This window comes from Pseudochaenichthys georgianus, unplaced genomic scaffold (genome assembly GCF_902827115.2).
Source record: "Pseudochaenichthys georgianus unplaced genomic scaffold, fPseGeo1.2 scaffold_404_arrow_ctg1, whole genome shotgun sequence".
Classification (NCBI taxonomy): Eukaryota; Metazoa; Chordata; class Actinopteri; order Perciformes; family Channichthyidae; genus Pseudochaenichthys; species Pseudochaenichthys georgianus.
In genome coordinates this window covers 77,812-101,459 of record NW_027262969.1, presented here as the reverse complement: position 1 = coordinate 101,459, position 23,648 = coordinate 77,812, and the positions used below count along the sequence as shown (strand labels likewise).

The 23,648-nt window shown below is 41.9% G+C and overlaps 1 protein-coding gene across 5 annotated transcripts in view; it reads left to right on the top strand.

Moving 5' to 3' along the window:
* col12a1b (collagen, type XII, alpha 1b) overlaps positions 1–23,648 on the top strand; it is a 171,418-nt gene that overhangs the window by 121,457 nt on the left and 26,313 nt on the right. For all 5 annotated transcript variants that reach the window (XM_034078265.2, XM_071202387.1, XM_034078264.2 and 2 more), the window contains 12 exons: positions 232–384; positions 1,174–1,248; positions 2,469–2,608; positions 5,390–5,513; positions 5,767–5,910; positions 7,714–7,878; positions 7,965–8,003; positions 8,215–8,353; positions 11,064–11,206; positions 12,386–12,495; positions 19,804–19,962; positions 21,196–21,273. In XM_034078265.2, the coding sequence (XP_033934156.1) occupies positions 232–384; positions 1,174–1,248; positions 2,469–2,608; positions 5,390–5,513; positions 5,767–5,910; positions 7,714–7,878; positions 7,965–8,003; positions 8,215–8,353; positions 11,064–11,206; positions 12,386–12,495; positions 19,804–19,962; positions 21,196–21,273 (1,469 nt within the window). The remainder of the gene's footprint in view (positions 1–231; positions 385–1,173; positions 1,249–2,468; positions 2,609–5,389; positions 5,514–5,766; positions 5,911–7,713; positions 7,879–7,964; positions 8,004–8,214; positions 8,354–11,063; positions 11,207–12,385; positions 12,496–19,803; positions 19,963–21,195; positions 21,274–23,648) is intronic.

The following is a 23,648-nucleotide window of genomic DNA, read 5'->3' as shown; positions in this document are numbered from 1 at the left end:
AGAAGTGTTATTTGGATACATTTGTATTAGTTATCTAAATGGTACGTTTCTAACCTGAAAAAGTGTTAAGACTATTTCATATTAAAGGTTAGAAATAGTGCAAAGTAAAAGCAACCAGTAGTACCAACCCAACACAGCGGTATTGGAAGCCCTTAGAGCAGGCGAAGCATTAATTCAATGTGTTTTAATTCTGATTTCTCTGATAATAAATATGTCTCCTTCCCTCTGCAGCCTCCAGTAAGGGTCAGCATGAGATCACCATCCCGGCCGGTCTTCCTCAGTACTGTTTCGACGGTCTCTCTCCCGACGCTCTCTACACGGCCACCGTCTTCGTGCAGACGCCAAATCTGGAGGGTCCTGGGGTCAGCGCCAAGGAGAGGACATGTGAGTGTGAAACTGAAGTTTTACTCCTAAGATTCAGGTTTTTTTTTTGTATCTAATCTACAGACATTTCTCAAAGAACCTTAAAAGAAAGGCTTTAGTTAACCATCAGCCTGCCAAAGATTCAAGATGCAAAGATTCAAAGGTTTTATTGTCAGATGCTCAGCAGCGACAGAGTAGAAATGGCAATGAAATTCTTCTGACCTGAGCTCCTCCAACAATGCAATAATAAAATACAAAAATACAAATTGTAGGATAAGCAGTGGTGGAAAGTAACTAAGGTATTCTAGTTACTTTAAGTACAATTTTGAGGTACTTGTACTTGAGTATTTCCATTTTCCACTACGTTATACTTCTTAAATCAAACCAACAAGACGTGTTTCAATGCATTGTAACAATCAGAAATGGGTAAGATTGATATGTTTTAATATAAAATGTAAACACATATTGCAGATTATTTTTACTTCATTGTACTTTTGCTGTTATTCTTTCTTATTATATAAAAAATGAGATGATATATTTCTGCAATAAGAGGCTTAATTGAACATTAACCTGCAGCCTCTACATCTCTGATAGAAAAACAGACACTAAAACCACGCTAAACTTTTAAAAGACAAACCTGATCGCAGTTAATACGTCATGGACATGACATTTGACGGGTGTGTGTGTGGGGGTGTGTGTGTGATATGAAGTTACCCCCCCCTCACCTCCAAACAATGACTTCACCCCACACACTGTTTACTGTTGTATTTATCTCACGTATGTTGGTGTACATGTTGTTTTTTCCTGCAGTGGTGAAGCCCACTCCAGCTCCAACGCTCCCACCAACACCTTCCCCTCCTCCCACCATCCCCCCCGCATGGGCAGGTGAGAAATATCATTTGATCTGGTCTAATTCCTTTGTCCAAGTTGACTAGAAGTCTGTGCATTTAGTCCTGATGTAATCGAAGGAAACCCTTACTTCTTAGGTCAAGTTTTTGTTAAAAAAACAACAATTTTCGTCATCAGATTTAAATACTTAGGAGATTAAATACTTCCCCAACCCCTTCCCACTAGCAAGGCAAGGTAAGGGTCTTAGTAATAATCCTTTTATCAGATATCATTACACTTTCTTTGAATAGTAAACAACATTCATGGTTAAATGAGCCCGTTTGAATACATGTAAGGGCCTTTTAGTGCGGTCGTTTGTCGAAGTGGAGCAACTGTAGATACTTTAAATACTGTGTAGATGAGAAGTACTGCAATATACCATATCAGAATAGCATGTGTTTGTATATGCACACAGTACCTAGTCACTATGAGTGTTAAATAGTGGATTAAAAGCATGATTTGCCTCTGAAAGGTAGTCAAGTAGAACTAGGGGAGTGCAACTAAGTCAAAGTAAAATGCCAACGAGTCCTTGAGGAAACTCTGAATCCTCTTCAGAACTGGACAGGTCTAGTCTCTGCATTCGATTAGAAACTCCTCGTTGCAGCGTTTTGGCCGAGTCGACGGTTTGCACGCTGTCTCGTTCTGGACCAGATGCATGCCAGCGGTGAATGAATCCCTGCCACGTGTTTACAGGGAGAACACACACTGCTAAACGGAGGATAGACCCGTCCAGAGAACCTGTTTGAGTCTTGCTTATGTGTAAAACGTGTGTAGACACATGTCCGTCCCCGAGGAAGGAGATAAAGGAGAGTACTGTGCAGCGCCACATGAGGCACAGATTAATCTCAGCCTTTTGCCCAATTCGTCTGAGAGGAATCCATTAACGACTTTACCTTCTGGTGGCCAAATGTGGCTTGTTTTGATCCCCAGGGTTTTTATATCTTTATCAGAGAAGCCCCTAATTACTAAACATGGCCCCCATCCCCGTCGTGTTCCTCGATCACATGTTGCGTTGCATGCTTTCAGCGGATTATGTTTAACGCTCTGCAGCTCGCAAACAATAATGATGCCATGTGGGGATGCCATTCTCTCTGCCAGTGTGTGTGTGTGTGTGTGTGTGTGTGTGTGTGTGTGTGTGTGTGTGTGTGTGTGTGTGTGTGTGTGTGTGTGTGTGTGTGTTTGAAGATCCTCATCGACTTGTTTTGTTCTCGCCTCAGTTTGCAAAGGGGCCAAAGCAGATGTGGTGTTCCTCATCGACGGATCGTGGAGCATCGGAGAAGAGAGCTTCCGGAAAATCGTGCACTTTGTCTCCGGCATGGTCTCTGCCTTCGATATGGTCGGACCCTCAGGGATGCAGGTCTGTGTTTTCAGCTAATAGCAAGACGGCTCAAATCAAACTGTATTTATAAAGCCCAATATTACAAGAAATCCCAAAGAAACCATACAATTAACGGGAACAACGCTGAAAACTTCAGGGAGAACAACTGTCCTTTCCTAACGTGGGACATGTAGTTCTTTCTTTTGGACGTCTACTTCAACTGTCCTTTCCTAACGTGGGACATGTAGTTCTTTCTTTTGGACGTCTACATAAACTGTCCTTTCTTAACGTGGGACATGTAGTTCTTTCTTTTGGACGTCTACTTCAACTGTCCTTTCTTAACGTGGGACTTGTAGTTCTTTCTTTTGGACGTCTACTTCAACTGTCCTTTCTTAACGTGGGACTTGTAGTTCTTTCTTTTGGACGTCTACTTCAACTGTCCTTTCTTAACGTGGGACTTGTAGTTCTTTCTTTTGGACGTCTACTTCAACTGTCCTTTCTTAACGTGGGACTTGTAGTTCTTTCTTTTGGACGTCTACTTCAACTGTCCTTTCTTAACGTGGGACTTGTAGTTCTTTCTTTTGGATGTCTACTTGAACTGTACTTTCTTAACGTGGGACTTGTAGTTCTTTCTTTTGGACGTCTACTTGAACTGTACTTTCTTAACGTGGGACTTGTAGTTCTTTCTTTTGGACGTCTACTTCAACTGTCCTTTCTTAACGTGGGACTTGTAGTTCTTTCTTTTGGACGTCTACTTGAACTGTCCTTTCTTAACGTGGTACTTGTAGTTCTTTCTTTTGGACGTCTACTTGAACTGTCCTTTCTTAACGTGGGACTTGTAGTTCTTTCTTTTGGACGTCTACTTCAACTGTCCTTTCTTAACGTGGGACTTGTAGTTCTTTCTTTTGGACGTCTACTTGCAACTGTACTTGCCTTAACGTGGGACTTGTAGTCTTCTTTTGGACGTCTACTTCAACTGTCCTTTCTTAACAGTGGGACTTGTAGTTTGCTTTCGTTTGGAGCGTCTACATTGAAACTGTCCTTCTTAACGGTGGTACTCATGTAGTTCTTTTTTGTTGGACCCGTTCTACCTTGACATGTCTTTCTTACGTGGGACTTGTAGTTCTTCTTTTGGACGTCTACTTGAACTGTAACTTCTTAAAGTGGGACTTGTAGTTCTTTCTTTTGGAACGTCTAAACTTCAACTGTCCTTTCTTAACATTGGACTTGTAGGTTCTTTCTTTTAGGGACGTCTAACTTGAACTGTCCTTTCTTAACGTGGTACTTGTAGTGTCTTTCTTTTGGACGTCTACTTGAACTGTCCTTTCTAACGTGGGACTTGTAGTTCTTTCTTTGGAACGTCTACTTGACGAAACTGTCACATTTCTTAACGTGGGACTTGTAGTTCTTTCTTTTGGACGTCTACTTCAACTGTCCTTTCTTAACGTGGGACTTGTAGTTATTTATTTTGGACGTCTACTTGAACTGTACTTTCTTAACGTGGGACTTGTAGTTCTTTCTTTTGGACATCTACTTCAACTGTCCTTTCCTAAAGTGGGACTTGTAGTTCTTTCTTTTGGACGTCTACTTCAACTGTCCTTTCTTAACATGGGACTTGTAGTTCTTTCTTTTGGACGTCTACTTCAACTGTCCTTTCCTAAAGTGGGACTTGTAGTTCTTTCTTTTGGACGTCTACTTCAACTGTCCTTTCCTAAAGTGGGACTTGCAGTTCTTTCTTTTGGACGTCTACTTCAACTGTCCTTTCCTAAAGTGGGACTTGTAGTTCTTTCTTTTGGACGTCTACTTCAACTGTCCTTTCCTAAAGTGGGACTTGTAGTTCTTTCGTTTGGACGTCTACTTCAACTGTCCTTTCTTAACGTGGTACTTGTAGTTCTTTCTTTTAGACGTCTACATAAACTGTCCTTTCTAAACGTGGGACTTGTAGTTCTTTCTTTTGGACGTCTACTTGAACTGCCCTGTCTTAACGTGGTACTTGTAGTTCTTTCTTTTGGACGTCTACTTCAACTGTCCTTTCTTAACGTGGGACTTGCAGTTCTTTCTTTTGGACGTCTACTTCAACTGTCCTTTCTAAACGTGGGACTTGTAGTTCTTTCTTTTGGACGTCTACTTCAACTGTCCTTTCTTAACGTGGGACTTGTAGTTCTTTCTTTTGGACGTCTACTTCAACTGTCCTTTCTTAACTTGGGGCTTGTAGTTCTTTCTTTTGGATGTCTACTTCAACTGTCCTTTCTTAATGTGGGACTTGCAGTTCTTTCTTTTGGACGTCTACTTCAACTGTCCTTTCTTAACGTGGGACTTGTAGTTCTTTCTTTTAGACGTCTACTTCAACTGTCCTTTCTTAACGTGGGACTTGTAGTTCTTTCTTTTAGACGTCTACTTCAACTGTCCTTTCTTAACGTGGGACTTGTAGTTCTTTCTTTTGGACGTCTACTTCAACTTTCCTTTCCTAACGTGGGACTTGTAGTTCTTCGAAAAGCAAGACAGATCAAATCAAATGTTATTTATCGAGCTCATTATTAAAAAAAGAAACAAAGAAACCACACAATTAACGGGGAAAAAAGCTGTAAACTTCGTGGAGAGTAACAGAAAAGGATCCCTCTCACAGGACGGACAGATGAGCAATAAGTGTTCAGATTAAAAAGATAATAAATATACAATACGGGAAGTCCAAATGACAAAAATGCTAATGGGGTCCTCTTTCCACTGTCCTGTCTTAACGTGGGACTTGTAGTTCTTAATGACTCCACTTGTGTATATCTGACTGTATGTGTCCTGACTTCCTGTGACTCCTCCTCTCAGGTGTCCTTCGTGCAGTACAGCGACGCGGCGAAGACGGAGTTCAGGCTGAACGCTTACAGAGACAAAGGCATCGCCATGTCGGCTATTAATCAGATCCACTACCAAGGAGGAAACACCAAGACAGGTTTCAAGATTCAAGGCTTTATCATCATATGTACAGAAACTACAGTGTGGACATATCAATGAAAAACTGAAGTCACAGGCTCCTCCAACAGCGCACCATATATATAGGACATAAAACAAATAAAACAGATACAATAGTGCAAGAGAATGTTTGGAGATGTGCAAGTAAATACAAATAAAATAGAAATAGTGCGCTCACACACCTGAGATCAGAAACAAACACCTGACTCAGTTTTCCTCTGTTCCTTCAACAGGCATGGCTCTGAAACACACCTATGAGAAAGCCTTCTCCATGGAGAACGGGATGAGGAGGAACGTCCCGAAAGTGGTGGTGACCATCACTGACGGACGCTCTCAGGACGAAGTGAAGAAGAGCGCCGCCAAGCTGCAGCACGCAGGTAAACAACTGAGCGATGGGAAGTAGTGGAGTACAAATACTTAGTTACTGTACTTAAGTACATGTTTCTGGTATCAGTACTTTACTCCACCAGTTATTTTTCTGATTACTTTTTACTTTGACTTCTTACATGTTGAACACAAATACCTGTACTTTCTACTTCTTACACTTTGAACACAAATACCTGTACTTTCTACTTCTTACATGTTGAACACAAATACCTGTACTTTCTACTTCTTACACTTTGAACACAAATACCTGTACTTTCTACTTCTTACATGTTGAACACAAATACCTGTACTTTCTACTTCTCACATGTTGAACACAAATACCTGTACTTTCTACTTCTTACATGTTGAACTCAAATACCTGTACTTTCTACTTCTCACATGTTGAACTCAAATATCTGTACTTTCTACTTCTTACATGTTGAACTCAAATACCTGAACTTTCTACTTCTTACACTTTGAACACAAATACCTGTACTTTCTACTTCTTACATGTTGAACCCAAATACCTGTACTTTCTACTTCTTACATGTTGAACCCAAATACCTGTACTTTCTACTTCTTACATGTTGAACACAAATACCTGTACTTTCTACTTCTTACATGTTGAACACAAATACCTGTACTTTCTACTTCTCACATGTTGAACTCAAATACCTGTACTTTCTACTTCTCACACTTTGAACACAAATACCTGTACTTTCTACTTCTTACACTTTGAACTCAAATACCTGTACTTTCTACTTCTTACATGTTGAACTCAAATACCTGTACTTTCTACTTCTTACATGTTGAACCCAAATACCTGTACTTTCTACTTCTCACATGTTGAACCCAAATACCTGTACTTTCTACTTCTTACATGTTGAACTCAAATACCTGAACTTTCTACTTCTTACACTTTGAACACAAATACCTGTACTTTCTACTTCTTACACTTTGAACACAAATACCTGTACTTTCTACTTCTTACACTTTGAACACAAATACCTGTACTTTCTACTTCTCACATGTTGAACTCAAATACCTGTACTTTCTACTTCTTACATGTTGAACTCAAATACCTGTACTTTCTACTTCTTACATGTTGAACTCAAATACCTGTACTTTCTACTTCTTACATGTTGAACACAAATACCTGTACTTTCTACTTCTTACATGTTGAACACAAATACCTGTACTTTCTACTTCCTACATGTTGAACTCAAATACCTGTACTTTCTACTTCTTACATGTTGAACTCAAATACCTGTACTTTCTACTTCTTACATGTTGAACACAAATACCTGTACTTTCTACTTCCTACATGTTGAACTCAAATACCTGTACTTTCTACTTCTCACATGTTGAACTCAAATACCTGTACTTTCTACCTCTTACATGTTGAACTCAAATACCTGTACTTTCTACTTCTCACATGTTGAACTCAAATACCTGTACTTTCTACTTCTTACATGTTGAACCCAAATACCTGTACTTTCTACTTCTCACATGTTGAACACAAATACCTGTACTTTCTACTTCTTACACTTTGAACCCAAATATCTGTACTTTCTATTTCAGGTACTCTTTAAAGCAGCTGCTAGTTATGGGTACTTTTTACTGAAGTACACTTCAAAGCCTCTTTACTTTTACTTGAGTAAAGAAGTTTAGTCAGTACTTCTACTTGAGCACAGGATGTACTTTTGCCTCTCTGAACAGCTGAGAGGATCCAGTATTCGTCCACCGTCTTAACGTGCAAACCACTCTGTTATTCCTGATACTCTTCCTCTTCCTCTTCCTCTTCCTCTCCGCAGGTTACAGTGTGTTCGCCATCGGTGTTGCGGACGTGGACTTCGTGGAGCTGCAGGAGATCGGCAGCAAACCGAGCGACAGACACGTCTTCGTGGTGGACGACTTCGATGCCTTCGACTCCATCAGGGAAAACCTGATTACCTTCATCTGTGAAACTGCAACGTCATGTGAGTTTCCACAACGTCTACTCTCACGAAACACCCTGGAAACAGTTCTTAAAGTGTCTGAACTTCTGGCTTTTGTTGTTCCACAGCGTGTCCCCTGATTTACCTGAACGGATTCACTTCACCTGGTGAGTGCACACATGGCGTATATTGGATTAGATTTGAATGCATGAGGGAGAGTAAACGGGGACATCTGGTTAAAAAATGCAAATAAACTCAGAAGCCGAGAGTTCTCTGGCAGCCACAGGCGAGGGGATGTTTCCTGGATCCGGGACATTCATCAAAGCAGAAGACCTGATGTCCTGATGTCCTCTGACTTCTCTCGTTGTTGTGTGCCAGGCTTCAGGATGCTGGAGGCGTTCAACCTGACGGAGAAGATGTACGGTTCAGTTCCCGGTGTGTCCATGGAGCCGGGGTCCTTCAACAGCTACGCGGCCTACAGGCTGCACACGAACGCTTTCCTGCACCAGCAAACCACGTGAGTCTATCTATCTGCTGCTTAGTGTGGTGGACATCCCTCACTTCATCACCTTCTGTTCAGAAAAGAACACATATACAAGCTTAAAGGTGGGGTAGGTAAGTTTCAGAAACCGGCTCGAGATACACTTGTTGTTATATTCCATGGAATGCTCTTAACATCCCGATAGCAATGAATATCTGAAGTGCTTTGACAAAAAATATATAAAAAAATGTCATCTGTGGAAGCCGTGATACTGTAAAAAGTACATCCAATCCGTTTAGCCGGATGGCCTACCTGCCTGTCAGCCTTCCATCGGGGCACACACTTATCTCATGCCCTCATTGGTCATGGTCATTCGTGTGTGTTGGGGGAGGGGCTCTGTGAGGAAGTGGCAGATTTTCTCCGGTTGTGTATTTTCAAATTCTAGCAATCTCGAGCCGGTTTCTCAAACGTACCTACCCCACCTTTAAACCAAAGTTGTGTTGTTTAATAAAGAGTTAGCGTCAATGTGTGTCCAGCTGAAAGGCCAGAGGTCCTGCTCCAGTAGATGGTGACCGAGTTACACAGAGAGAGCAATGTCATGTATACAGAGGAGCAGGAAACAAAAGGACATGCTAATTCTCACAGGAGACTCCAGTGTACTGAGACTTAAGATCCATCCCTGCGATAGCTAGGTGATCGATGTTCTTCCTGCACAGACCAGGCTTCATTCACCGTCTTGAGACCGAGGCTGGAGAAGCTGAGACGACCTCATAGTGATCTGTGACTCAAACTCAAAAGCCAAGAGGAGACGTGTTCAGAATCAGCGTCATGTGTTATGGCGCTGCTGGCATCACTTTATATTTGCTAGTTTGCACCTTGCTTTGTAAGTTAGTGACGAGTCGGGACACGATTCATACGTTTGATACCAGTTATTGGATAAATGTTGAACATGTGGGTCTTTAAATAGTGCTGCAGCCTGTCTTTAAAGAGTGCTGCAGCCTGTCTTTAAAGAGTGCTGTAGCGTCTCTTTCAATAGTGCTGCAGCGTCTCTTTAAACAGTCCTACAGTGACTCTTTAAACAGTGCGTCAGCTTAACTTTAAACAGTCCCGCAGCGTCTCTTTAAACAGTGCTGCAGCCTGTCTTTAAACAGTGTTGCAGTGACTCTTTAAACAGTGTTGCAGTGACTCTTTAAACAGTGCTGCAACCTCTTTAAAAAGTGCTGCAGTGACTCTTTAAACAGTGCTGCAGCGTCTCTTTAACAGTCCTGCAGTGACTCTTTAAACAGTGCTGCAGGAACTCTTTAACAGTCCTGCAGCATCTCTTTAAACAGTGCTGCAGCCTCTTTAAACAGTCCTGCAGCCTCTCTTTAAACAGTGCTGCAGCCTGTCTTTAAACAGTGCTGCAGCCTCTTTTAAAAAGTGCTTCAGGGACTCTTTAAACATAGCTGCAGCCTCTCTTTAAACAGTCCTGCAGCTTGTCTTTAAACAGTCCTGCAGCCTCTCTTTAAACAGTGCTGCAGCCTCTTTAAACAGTGCTGCAGCCTCTTTAAACAGTGCTGCAGCCTCTTTAAACAGTGCTGAAGCCTCTCTTTAAACAGTCCTGCAGCCTCTCTTTAAACAGTCCTGCAGTCACTCTTTAAACGGTGCTGCAGCCTCTTTAAACAGTGCTGCAGCCTCTTTAAACAGTGCTGCAGCCTCTTTAAACAGTGCTGCAGCCTCTTTAAACAGTGCTGAAGCCTCTCTTTAAACAGTCCTGCAGCCTCTCTTTAAACAGTCCTGCAGTCACTCTTTAAACGGTGCTGCAGCCTCTTTAAACAGTGCTGCAGTCACTCTTTAAACAGTGCCACTGAGTGCTACCCCCCACAGACTGACTGCCAGGTTCCACGTGTGGAGGAACGTCTCGGTCCTGCTGGTTCACCCGGTCTGACTCTGAGCTCGAAGCGGCTTCAGACGGATGAGAACCATCCGCTCTGAAGGAACGGAGGAAGAGCCGGTGGAGGAAGCACACTTCATTAAAGTCGTCTTTCAAATAAGACACTTGCTCATTTTGGGGTTCCTATTAGCCTGTGTTAGTCTATCTAAAAGTACCGTAGCATATTCCAGTTCAAAGGTACTTGTCTCGTGCAGCGGCTGCAGCGTCCGGCTGCTCCAACACGCGGCTGCAGCGCAACAGACGCATGGTTGACGTGTATTCAGGAATGAGAACATTATGTACCGCAATGGCAATATCAGCCAAATAGCCTCTCTCTGAAGAGAAGAGAGAGAGAGAGAGAGCAGGAGAGAGAGAAGAGAGAGAGAGAGAAGAGAGCAGAGAGGGAGGAGAGAGAAGAGAGAGGAGAGAGAGAGAGAGAGAAGAGAGAGAGGAAAGAGAGGAGGAGCGAGAGAGGAGAGAGAGAGAGAGAAAGAGAGAGATCGATAATAGATATATACATCGACTTAGCCTCTAGATAGAGCTCTCTCACTTCTCTCTATCCCCCTCTCTCTCTCTGTCTCTCTCTCTCTCTCTCTCATGTCCAGTCTTATCTCTCTCTCTCTCTCTCATGTCCAGTCTTATCTCTCTCTCTCTCTCTCTCTCTCTCTCTCTCTCTCCTGTCCAGTCTTATCTCTCTCTCTCTCTCTCTCTCTCCTGTCCAGTCTTATCTCTCTCTCTCTCTCTCTCTCTCTCTCCTGTCCAGTCTTATCTCTCTCACTCTTCTTGATGATAGATATTTTATAATCGACAGCTCTTGTCTTTGCCCCCTCTCAGAGAGATCCACCCTGACGGCCTCCCCCCCTCCTTCACCATCATCATGATGCTCCGCCTCCTCCCCGACTCGCCCTCCGAGGACTTCGATGTCTGGCAGGTGTCGAGCAGCGACCACAAGCCGGAGACCGGAGTCACCATCCACCGTAAATACCCTCCTCTGTGCTCGATGTGTGTGTGCTGGCATGAAGAGAAGTGTGGCAGCTGGGCCTCAGTGTGTGTGTGTGTGTGTGTGTGTGTGTGTGTGTGTGTGTGTGTGTGTGTGTGTGTGTGTGTGTGTGTGTGTGTGTGTGTGTGTGTGTGTGTGTGTGTGTGTGTGTGTGTGTGTGTGTGTGTGTGTGTGTGTGTGTGTGTGTGTGTGTGTGTGTGTGTGTGTGTGTGTGTGTGTGTGTGTGTGTGTGTGTGTGTGTGTGTGTGTGTGTGTGTGGGTGTGTGTGTGGGAGTCTGGAGTCCTCAGCTGGGTTTCAGTCTGTCAGCAGCTGTGTCAGTGGAAATCCTCCAGACGTGATCCTGGTTCTGGACCACACAGGGTGCTGGTCCTCTGCATGCGTGCAGACAGAGTTTGACTTTAGGAAGCAAGCGCTTTCTGGCGGAGAGTTAGGGTTCGTTAGAGTTTGTTAGAGTTCGTTAGAGTTCGCTCGAGGTAACCCCTTCCTCCCGTTTCCTGTCGTTGTCACTGGACCAATGACATGGCCGCGATTCAACAATGTGGACTTTAGAGCAGAAAACCACCTGGTGACCTCACAGGGTTTCTTCAGGGATATCTCAACGTTGGCTTGGAGCCTCTACATTTTACCGAAGTCTACGCATGCGGAGAAAATATACTTTTGAGTTACATTACGGGAAGTGTAGTGACTTAAAGTTAGATGTTGTTCTTAAACCGTGTCCTAAAAACCACATCAGACAAAGTACATACCTGAAGGGCAGACGAGCCTAATAGTGTTTTTAAATATCTCTGCAGTGTGCCGGAGCTTTCCTCACTATTTCCAGCATTGCGCTTTCTTCCACCTCACACACATTCAAGTGTGCAGAAATCAAGTGTCCTCACTTTACAAGAGTAAGATATTGGATCATGGCATCATTGGATGTCATGGACACAAACTGTGTGTTGACAAACAGAAAGAGTGTTTAACGTGAGTGTGTGTGTGTGTGTGTGTGTGTGTGTGTGTGTGTGTGTGTGTGTGTGTGTGTGTGTGTGTGTGTGTGTGTGTGTGTGTGTGTGTGTGTGTGTGTGTGTGTGTGTGTGTGTGTGTGTGTGTGTGTGTGTGTGTGTGTGTGTGTGTGTGTGTGTGTGTGTGTGTGTGTGTGTCTCTGTGTGTGTGCAGCCTCCAGTCAGACGGTGTCCTTCTACAACAAGGATGTGAACGGGGAGATCCAGAGAGTCACCTTCGACAGCGAGCCGGTGAAGAGGATCTTCCACGGAAGCTTCCACAAGGTAAAGAAACCATCACGAGTGTTCAAGTGTTCAAGTGTTCAAGTGTTCACCTGTGACGTGCAGAACGACTCCCTTCCTTCCTGTGAGTTGAGATCCAACCTTTCTGTTGTTTCTATCTTTTTCTGTTTCTTCAATTTTCTTTAAGAATTATTGTTTATATTTGTAGGGACTTTTTTGTAATTTATTTTAATATTTTTTTTAAATATTTATTATATATTAATAAAAATTAAAAAATTATTTCACTTTTTTAATTATTATTTATTTTATGTATTTTTTTTTTTTAATTATTAATTAAATGTGATTGTTTATCTTTTATATGTTTGTATTTATCATTATTGTATTGAATGTAACAGGTTGAATGTAGGGAGAAAACAATGGTACAAAATGACAGAAATGACCCCCTGGGTGTTTTACTCAAACCGGACGCTACAGTAGTCGTTGGTTACGGTTTGCACTTCTCTAGCGTCGAACACCCTCAGGTCTTCTATCTGCTGTGGATTTACCCACTCACTCAGAGTCGCTGTGAGTTTCAACTCTGAGCTGAAACGTCTCTGATGGTTGAACTGTTTCTTTTACTCCGAGGCATGAGCTCCGCACATGAATGGAAGCGCTGGCTTCGCTCCGTCCGGACGTCCCGAGGTCACTCAGATATTCCAGATGCCTGAGATTCCAGATGTTGCTCTGCAGGGAGTGAAGGGCAGGGAGAGGCTGTTATAATAATATGTATACTAAAGCTTTATCTGTAGAGCATTTCTCATGCACTGGATGCAGCTCAAAGTGCTCAGTTTGGCACGCAACATGAACATGGAATCAAATAATATGTAATTCTAGTAAAGTGTTAAAACTCATGCAGCAGGTGTGCATCGTGGAGGTCAATAGAACGAATACCAAACAACAGATAACGCTCAGAAACAAGACAAATAATAATAAATACAATTATAGAAAAAATAAATAATGGGGAGAGGACATTCAATAAATTAAATAATGATACAAAATAAAATAAATAACCATTCAAAGGGGAAATCGTTTGTTAAAGCTTCGTAAAGAAATATGTTTTCAGTTATGTTAGTTTTTCTTGGTGACCACATTTGGGAGGAACTCTGGGATATTAAAAAGCCTCCTTTTGCGTACGGTGACATCGAGATATGATATTGAGATGATGTCTGTCTGTCTTTATTAGGATCCCCATTAGCACTAGCATGAGCATTGGCTATTGTTCCTGGGGTCCTCACATACTCAAAACATACATAAACATACAACAAAATTAAAAGAAAACAAAACAGCTCATAATTTCATGCTATTTACAGTGAAATGAAGTGAAACTAAAATGCTCATCCAATTGTCGCCACCCTAAGGCCAAACAAAAGTAAATACAAATAAGTGTACATAATAATATATGCATACATAGCCACAGGCACAGTTCAAATTTACTTTGTAATACTTAAATAATGTTTTAGCAACCTTTTGAAATGTACTTGAGAATTTCCTGAATGATGTGATGGAGTATTGCTGATATAAGAGGCGGACAGATGTAGTTTCTGTTGAAAGCCGAGCAGCGGAGTCGTTTCTTGATGTATGTTTTGGGAGACCTGCAAAGAGTGCTTTCTCTCCTCAGTCAGTGGGAAAGACGCTTCAGAAAGAAGTGAAAACAGGCTCGGAGACAAACTCTGGTGTTGAAATGGGATTTTACTGTTGTCTTAGAAGGCAGACACAGTATATCAGTGAAGGTTGTATTCCTATGTTGAGAATCCAAGCGCTTTGTGTGCCGCGTGATGCTGGTCTCCAGAAACCTCCTGGGGTTTCCTGCTGAGCCAAAAGGCAGCATGACTTCATGACAGCCTGCAACACAGAGCCAACGTCAGTGCTGTGTTGCAGCAGCCGTAAAACGAGAGAGAATCTGCATCCGCTTCAGTCTGTGTTCAACAAGACGCTCGGAACACAGCAGTCTGTCTAAAACGCACACACAGCCAATTGTTCACACTCATGCAGCCGGCGTGCATCGTGCATCTGATTCCAAGAAGGTAAAGATAACAAGGTATCTCTCAGCAGACGACCCTCAACAATGGTTAATAAATAAACAGATTAAAAGGTGATATTCTTTGTTGAAGCTTCGTAAAACAAATGTGTTTTCAGTTATGCCTTTTCTTGGCACATTTTCGAGGACGTTTCACAAGCATCTATAAGTCTTACTTCAGAGGATGGCGGGGGGGAAAGTGTTAAAATGCAGTCTTTTTTGGGACGCTCGCCTGGAAAATATTGTGTCACTTCTGCTGCTGTTAAACAATTGCATCAGAGGACGAGGAGCCAGAAGGAGGGAGAGTCAGACAAGCCTCCCACAGTCAGGAAGGGGGAGTCTTTCCTCTGACACCACCAGGGAAACGCTGCTGTGGTTTGACCTCCCAGCATGCATCTGTGCAGGGTGAGATGTGAGATGCGAGCAGGAACACGGCCATGATGCAGATGTTGCCTTCTGCTCTGTGGCGGCAGCTGATGCTCCAGGAAGCTTTTGAATCCAGTCCGCTGCAACGTCTCTCCCTCGGACACCCTGTGGAAACGTCACTGAGCAAAAGAACCCGGGAGGGTTTCCAAGCTTTTTGTAAAGTGGGCGGGGCATACACGCATTTTAAAGTTTTTAAGCAATACAAATAGAGCAATATTTATATATGAATGCGTAAATAAATACATCAATAGGAAAGTAAAAACAATTTTTTTTTGAGATGTAAAAATATACACATTTAATTTATAAGCACATAGTTATAGTATAGTCCGATTGCAACATCACAACTCTTGTTTTTTGGAGTGTAGGACACCATGACATGTAGGGAGGGAGTTTGGGTGAATTATCTTTAACACAAGAGCATCAAGTTCATAAAGAAAGTCTGTTACGTTGACCTAGTTATGTCATTATATATCACCAGGAATGTGCACTTTTTAGACAGAATTGGAACAGGTAAATAAAGCTCATGGTGGATTGATGCTCGACCTCGTCTAAAAACTAATTTGCAGCGTCTGTCAGCCCCTCAAAAATGACGTGTTGCTTCCACCAACGATGTTTGGAGAGGAAGAGAAAGTGGAGCCGATCCCTGAGGGTGAAATTCTTCTGTCATCAGCCTGGACAGGGAGGTCAGAGGTGGCAGAACAACTTAGTGGAGGTCAAGCTCAATTGTTCTGTTCCTTGAGGCGATAATAACTCAAACTAGTCTGAAGAATTGTTTTGTAAATGTAAGGATGGGAAAGCCTGTCAGGTAGAGCATTTGGAAAATACATTTTCTAAAGGATATGTCGACGTAAAAAAGAGCAAACTTAAGAGTCACTCAAAAGTCTTCCTCTTCTCCAATCTAAAAGTTCAGTTATTTCCTAAAAACATCCGCTGAGTCTTTATCAAACGAACAGGAGGAAGTATTGCATTGGATAGGGATTATGTTCAGCGGCACATTAATTAACAAGTGGATCATATTTGGCAGCAGGGCGGTGCAGTAATGTCGAATGTATTCAGGCTCAAATAGAAAATCCAGAAAAGCTGGAAGCCAAATAAAGAGCTGGAGAAACAAATGAAGTTCTGTTTTCTTCGCCGGTCGGATGCCAGTAATAACTGATAATATCCCCAAGAGACGGAGAAGAGAGAGAAATTAGTCGGTTTATGTTTTACAGGAAAAATGTGTCAAAGTTTCCTCTAAATCTCTAGGTTGTCCAGTCCGATGGAAATAAAGGATGTGGGTGAAACAGCTTGTTGGCGTGGCACTGAGCCACATTTAATATTGGCAGATTCAGAATGAAGTTGTTATTGGAAACTCATATGCAGAAAAATGTCACTTTAGATCATCCCCGTCACAATATCTAATATAGACAGAAAACATCTATAAACTGTGCTTTCTTTGACCCGTTTGAATCTATAATTGCTTCGTATTTCTTCCTAAACGCCCACCATAGATAACTCCTGATGGCAGATAGAAGGTTTCACACCTATTAGGTAGTGTTGCAGTCTAAGACCACCTTAACCAAGACCAAGTCATGACCAAGACCGGAGTTTACCAAGATCAAATCAAGACTTTAAGAGGTGGAGACCAAGTCAAGACCAAGACTTTAAGTAGTCGAGACCGAGTCAAGAACAACACCAAGACTTTAAGTAGTCGAGACCAAGTTAAGAACAAGACCAAGACTTTAAGTAGTCGAGACCAAGTTAAGAACAAGAAGAAGACCAAGACTTTAAGAAGTCGAGACTGAGTTAAGAACAAGACCAAGACTTTAAGAAGTTGAGACCAAGATAAGAACAATACCAAGACTTTAAGTAGTCGAGTCCAAGTTAAGAACAATACCAAGACTTTAAGTAGTCGAGACTGAGTTAAGACCAAGACCAAGACTTTAAGTAGTTGAGACTGAGTTAAGACCAAGACCAAGACTTTAAGAAGTCGAGACCAAGATAAGAACAATACCAAGACTTTAAGAAGTCGAGACCAAGTTAAGAACAATACCAAGACTTTAAGTAGTCGAGACTGAGTTAAGACCAAGACCAAGACTTTAAGTAGTCGAGACTGAGTTAAGACCAAGACCAAGACTTTAAGTAGTCGAGACCAAGTTAAGAACAATACCAAGACTTTAAGTAGTCGAGACTGAGTTAAGACCAAGACCAAGACTTTAAGTAGTCGAGACTGAGTTAAGACCAAGACCAAGACTTTAAGTAGTCGAGACTGAGTTAAGACCAAGACCAAGACTTTAAGTAGTCGAGACCAAGTTAAGAACAATACCAAGACTTTAAGTAGTCGAGACTGAGTTAAGACCAAGACCAAGACTTTAAGTAGTCGAGACTGAGTTAAGACCAAGACCAAGACTTTAAGTAGTCGAGACCAAGTTAAGAACAATACCAAGACTTTAAGTAGTCGAGACTGAGTTAAGACCAAGACCAAGACTTTAAGTAGTCGAGACTGAGTTAAGAACAATACCAAGACTTTAAGTAGTCGAGACTGAGTTAAGACCAAGACCAAGACTTTAAGTAGTCGAGACTGAGTTAAGACCAAGACCAAGACTTTAAGTAGTCGAGACTGAGTTAAGAACAATACCAAGACTTTAAGTAGTCGAGACTGAGTTAAGACCAAGACCAAGACTTTAAGTAGTCGAGACCAAGTTAAGAACAATACCAGGACTTTAAGTAGTCGAGACTGAGTTAAGAACAAGACCAAGACTTTAAGAAGTCGAGACCAAGTTAAGACCAAGACCAAGACTTTAAGTAGTCGAGACTGAGTTAAGACCAAGACCAAGACTTTAAGAAGTGCTCTCGAGACCAAGACCAGTCTCGAGTATTACATCACTACTATTAGGGATTCATTACTATACATTCAGTAGTAAAAATGTGCCAAACTAACTTCCAGTCCACTTAAATCTGCATTGTGGCAGATTAACATCACGTCTCTGAGGTAGAAAACCTATTCAAATACTTCATGTTCATAAGCCTAGCATTTTAGATAATAATGGGTCGGCTAAAACAACTCTGTGTAATGGCAGGAGCGGGAAAACAAACCTGTGTCAAACTAAATACCGTGTTATATTAAAGTGGTTTTGTAAATCAGCGTTTTTCCTCCTTGCAGCTGGACTCGGAGGAAAAGTTGTTACCGCAAAATGACATCATGAGGAGATGTGGCGAGGGAGATCTGAGTCAGGATCAACGGTGGCATTGTGTGTGTACAACACAGATTCATCCACTGCCGTCTCAGTTATTTTTACTGTAAAGATCGTGCCTTCAAATTAGACGAAGAGGAAGGAATTGCGGGGGAGTTATCCTCCACATATTTATGGGGCTTTTCCACATTTTCTTGAGGAGTCTTTGAGAGGTCGTTGAGCAGGATTTCAGAAATGATGAGCGAATGGTTTATTCAATAGAGGCTGGAAATGTTTACATAGAGCTGCTGGTATGTGGGGACGCTTGCATCCCGCAGCGATGCTGACCTTTTGAAAGACTAGGTGCGGTCATCCCTGCCTGGTATGCTGTGAAGTCACCTCTTTAAAATGCTGAAAAGAAAAGCAATGCTAGAAGCAATTTTTAAGGGCATTTGGCATCGAACATAAGAGCATACAACAACGAAAAGATCAAGACCTTTATTTGAGATTGTATTGTATTTATAGCTCAAAGCAACAAGTAGGAGTTTGTTGGACTGAATGTCTGCACTATCCAGCATTTGAGGATTTAATTTCCTTCTTTTGGAAGCAGAAATAGCTGTGTTTCAATTTAGATGCTATCCTTATATCACTGCAATGTCATACCCTGTTAACACTTGTGCAGTGGCTTATTTAAGACAGTGAAGCATCGTTGCTAATCACACAATGGCTGCTGTGAGCTAGGTAGCTAGCAACGCTATCAATTGTGGTACCAAATCACTACAGACTGCTGTATTAGCCCAATCAAATTAACTAGGACTTCTTTATGACACTTGCACTATGGTACGTGAATTAAATATGGAACATTTCTAACTTCTATTTGTATAGCGCTTTGTTAACCGGAGCAACTGCAATCGACGCTTTTAGCTAACTAGCTAGCTTAATATCAACGTTATCGTGTGTGGTACCGAATCATTAAAGACTACTCTAGTAACCTAATACATTAAACTGGGACTTGTTTGTGACACTAGTGGTATGTGTATTAATTATGGGAATACAACATATGGATATCTTTTATTTGTACAGTGTTTTTTTCAAAAGAACAACCACAATCGTCGCTGTTAGCTTATTAGCTAGCAACGCTATTGTTGTGGTACCAAATCAGTAAAGACTGCTCTAGTAACCCTATACATTAAACTAAGGCTCCTTTATGACACTAGTACATTTGTACGCGTATTAAATATGGGTATAAAACACATGGATAACTTTTATATATATATATGTGTTATTTGCACCGGAGTAACGGCAGCTAGTCGGGTAGCCTCCGATACGTAGCAGGTGGTCGATACGCTGAAACTCTGAACGTTTTGAGTTAACAACCAAGTACTCAAAGTGCATTTCGCCATAACTCGCTATAGGACGCTTCTTATGCTTTCAATAAATCACATGTAAGTACAGAAGTATGTTTATTGAAACACAGATCATGTTTTATTCTGAATGAACGTAGCTGGTTTTCCTCTAACATTCCAGCAGTGTTTAAAAACAGATCTGCAGAGGAGACGATGGAGAAGTCCTCTCTGAGCTTCAGCGAAACCTAATAATTCACAGGCCAGCAGGATAAGAACCAGACCCAGGACTTGGTCAGAGATCAAAGGACGTGCCAATACAATTTACTCTCCCATTTTTTAAAATGTCTCTCTTTTCTCGTTTTCTCCAAAGCTCCATATCCTGGTCTCGTCCACCGGCGTCAAACTCAACATCGACTGCCAAGAAGTGGCGGAGAAGGAAATCAAGGAGGCAGGAAACACATCCAGCGATGGATACCAGGTTCTGGGGAAAATGTCCAAATCCATCGGCTCCAAGGGAGAGTCAGCAACTGTAAGTGGACTCCTGTCAACGGGGAATTTAAGAGGGCTTTGTAAAGACGACTTATTGAGTTTTTGGTTTCTGAACGATGTGTTAATACCCCGAGGAGGATTATGTTTTGCACTCTGCAAATACTTAAACAACCCGAGTGGAACAATAAAATACGACTTTAATTGGGCAAAAACACGAGAAACAAATATGCATGTGGATCAGGGGAAATAATGAATTAAAGCTAAAAACACTCATTGTAATCAAATGATCCTTATATTTATATATTGGTTATTTTAATATTAGAATGATGTGTTAATGCCCCGAGGAGGATTATGTATTTAAGTCTGCAAATACTTCTAAAACCCCAGAAAACAACAAGAGGAAGATCAGATTTTAACCAAGCAAAAACTTGCTCAATCAACACACAAAAAAACGATGAAATAAAGTTTACGCACGTTTTAATCAAAAATCCTTCTGAACTATATGTTTAGTTGTTTCATTGTTACTGTCGAGGCTCGTTTGTCTCAGAATAAAAACACAGACATATCAGGAAAAACAAACAAGTTTTTCTTAAAAATATGCATTATTATTCTCTCATGATTCTCTAAAGTCAGGTTAATTTCCATCCACAGCTGTGTCTTTAAGTTCGTAGTATTTAAGCCACATGTTGTACCCGATTTCAACCTTATATTTGTACGAGAAAAAGTCTTTTTTACACTCGACGTATTCATTCTCGCCACATGACCAGTATAATATTATCCTTTTTGAAATGTAGGATTCAAGATATTCGAAGACTTTATTGTCCCATGCACAAAACACAGTTTTGGCAATGGAGATATGAACTCTCAATGCATGGTTCTACTAACGGTGCAAGTAAGTTGCAGGGAAAAGAAAGAAAGAAAGATAAAACAGAAGTTGGCAAAACGCAGCTTTTATGCATATAGTGTGACATGACAAACCCAGATCACCGTTTCATAACGTCAGCAATAAGCTAGGAGGGATGTCGAACCTAAGCATGGGTTGAACTGAATGTAAATGGACGTTCAGAGGGAACCTGTACAGTGAAGCTGCAACATGAGACGCTTCCTGTGCTTCTCGCTACTTCTATCCGTCTTATGGGATCAGTGCTGGGTGGATCACACACACATGTACAGAGGAGGCTGGAGCACACACACATGTTCAGAGGAGGCTGGCTCACACACATATGTACAACAACAGCAGCTACATGTTCTCTTTGTTCCTCTTTCTGCACAGTTCCAGCTCCAGATGTTCGACATCGTCTGCAGCCTGGCCTGGACCAGCAGGGACAGATGCTGTGACCTGCCGTCTATGGTGAGAAAACACGGACATGTGACCTCTAAACTCTTCCATGCTCAACATGAACACACAGTACACGAGGCCCTTTCATGCATGTCCCTCTCCCGTAGTTCTAAAGCTTTGTGTGCATGTAAATGGTCTGCAGAGGCTAGAATCTCTGTGTTCACGGATATCACTGGTTATTATTAGCGCTTCTATTGGCTAGCGCTCCAACACATTGTATGTGATAGGCTAAAGGGGCGGGACATCTCTAAGCGGTTGACCAATCACAACAGAGACGGCCACTTAACCAATCAGAGCAGACTGGGCTACTGTCCCAGTAGAGACACTACATACTGATATACACCTGAACATCAGCAGGAGAGGACTCTTTAAAGTAGAGACACTACATACTGATATACACCTGAACATCAGCAGGAGAGGACTCTTTAAAGTATAGACACTACATACTGATATACACCTGAACATCAGCAGGAGAGGACTCTTTAAAGTAGAGACACTACATACTGATATACACCTGAACATCAGCAGGAGAGGACTCTTTAAAGTAGAGACACTACATACTGATATACACCTGAACATCAGCAGGAGAGGACTCTTTAAAGTAGAGACTACATACTGATATACACCTGAACATCAGCAGGAGAGGACTCTTTAAAGTAGAGACACTACACACTGATATACACCTGAACATCAGCAGGAGAGGACTCTTTAAAGTAGAGACACTACACACTTATATACACCTGAACATCAGCAGGAGAGGACTCTTTAAAGTTGAGACACTACATACTGATATACACCTGAACATCAGCAGGAGAGGACTCTTTAAAGTAGAGACACTACATACTGATATACACCTGAACATCAGCAGGAGAGGACTCTTTAAAGTAGAGACACTACATACTGATATACACCTGAACATCAGCAGGAGAGGACTCTTTAAAGTAGAGACACTACACACTGATATACACCTGAACATCAGCAGGAGAGGACTCTTTAAAGTAGAGACACTACACACTTATATACACCTGAACATCAGCAGGAGAGGACTCTTTAAAGTAGAGACACTACATACTGATATACACCTGATCATCAGCAGGAGAGGACTCTTTAAAGTAGAGAGTCATTGGTGTTAAAGTCCAAGTCGACTGGACTTAGTCAGACTTTCTTCTGAGTTGTAGGCCTCTAAACTAAATATTGTCTTCCCTGATATCACTTGGAATCCAGCCCTTATAACAAAAAACAAAATTCCTGGCAAAATAATAAAAGAGTTCCAGGTGTTCAGGACCTGTCTACACAACGTGTAAGTAAAGCAAATGCCCGTCGGTGTCCGTCGTTACATCATTTTAATATAACGAGGCAGATTGGTTTTATTTCTACGGTCAGAGCAGCTCTAAATCCCATCTGCTCGTTGTGTTTGTTTCTACATCTGCGGGGCATGTTGGGTGTGTGAACTGATCGTCTCTCAGAGAGCTTATCAGGACACCTGGCTCTCCTCAAAACATATTTTTGGGGAAAGAAAGCATGCTGTCTTTGAGACAATGCAAAAACATTTTAATGACAGTTTATTTGAGCTGCATTAAGATATAATTACAGCCTCCTGACAGTTAAAAGGCAGATGAGCCAGATGCAGGTCCAAAGCGTGTCCTTCCCAGTCGTGTCTCAGATCAAAAGCTCCGAGCAGCGTAATGAGAATCAGAAGAAAGGGGAATCAAAGAGGAAAACAAACAGCGTGCGCCAGCTGATACATGAAAGCACGAGAGGCCGTGAGATATAATGCGAAACACAGCGTGACTTTTACCACGTTGTTTTCCTGCGACATCATTTCTTCATTTACGGAGAGCAAGGCGAGTGTCCAATCAGTGTGGATGTTAACATGCAACATACTGTGAGCATTGTGTTTAATTAAATACATATAAAAGAGTCCATCGTGGAAGGAATTAGGTCTTAATGTGAAATAAACAGGAAGCGTTAATGAAGGACTTGAGTTTTCACTTTAAAAGTAGATTTCTGGCTGGCTAACCTGTCCATTAAATGGTGCAAGAATCCAAACAGTGACTACATGTACCAGGATGCATTGCGCCTTGAGCTTCTCAATCTCTCTCAGCTACATTTATTTCTCCGTTTTTAAATACGTCTGGATATCCATCACGCCACAAACTCTGTGAAACGCCGCCTCATCCATGACGCCTTCTGCATGGGATGCCATTTGGGAAGAAGTTAGGAATGAAAGCAGATAAAACAAGGGAGTCTGCTTGAAAGCGACATCTATAGCCCAAAAAACCTCCTGGCTAAATTCTGGGACGGGGAGATCTGCTTTTTAACATACTCTGCCGCCGTTCCGTGGTCCGGATCCGCTCTGCACCTTTTAACCATTCGTCTGAAACGGT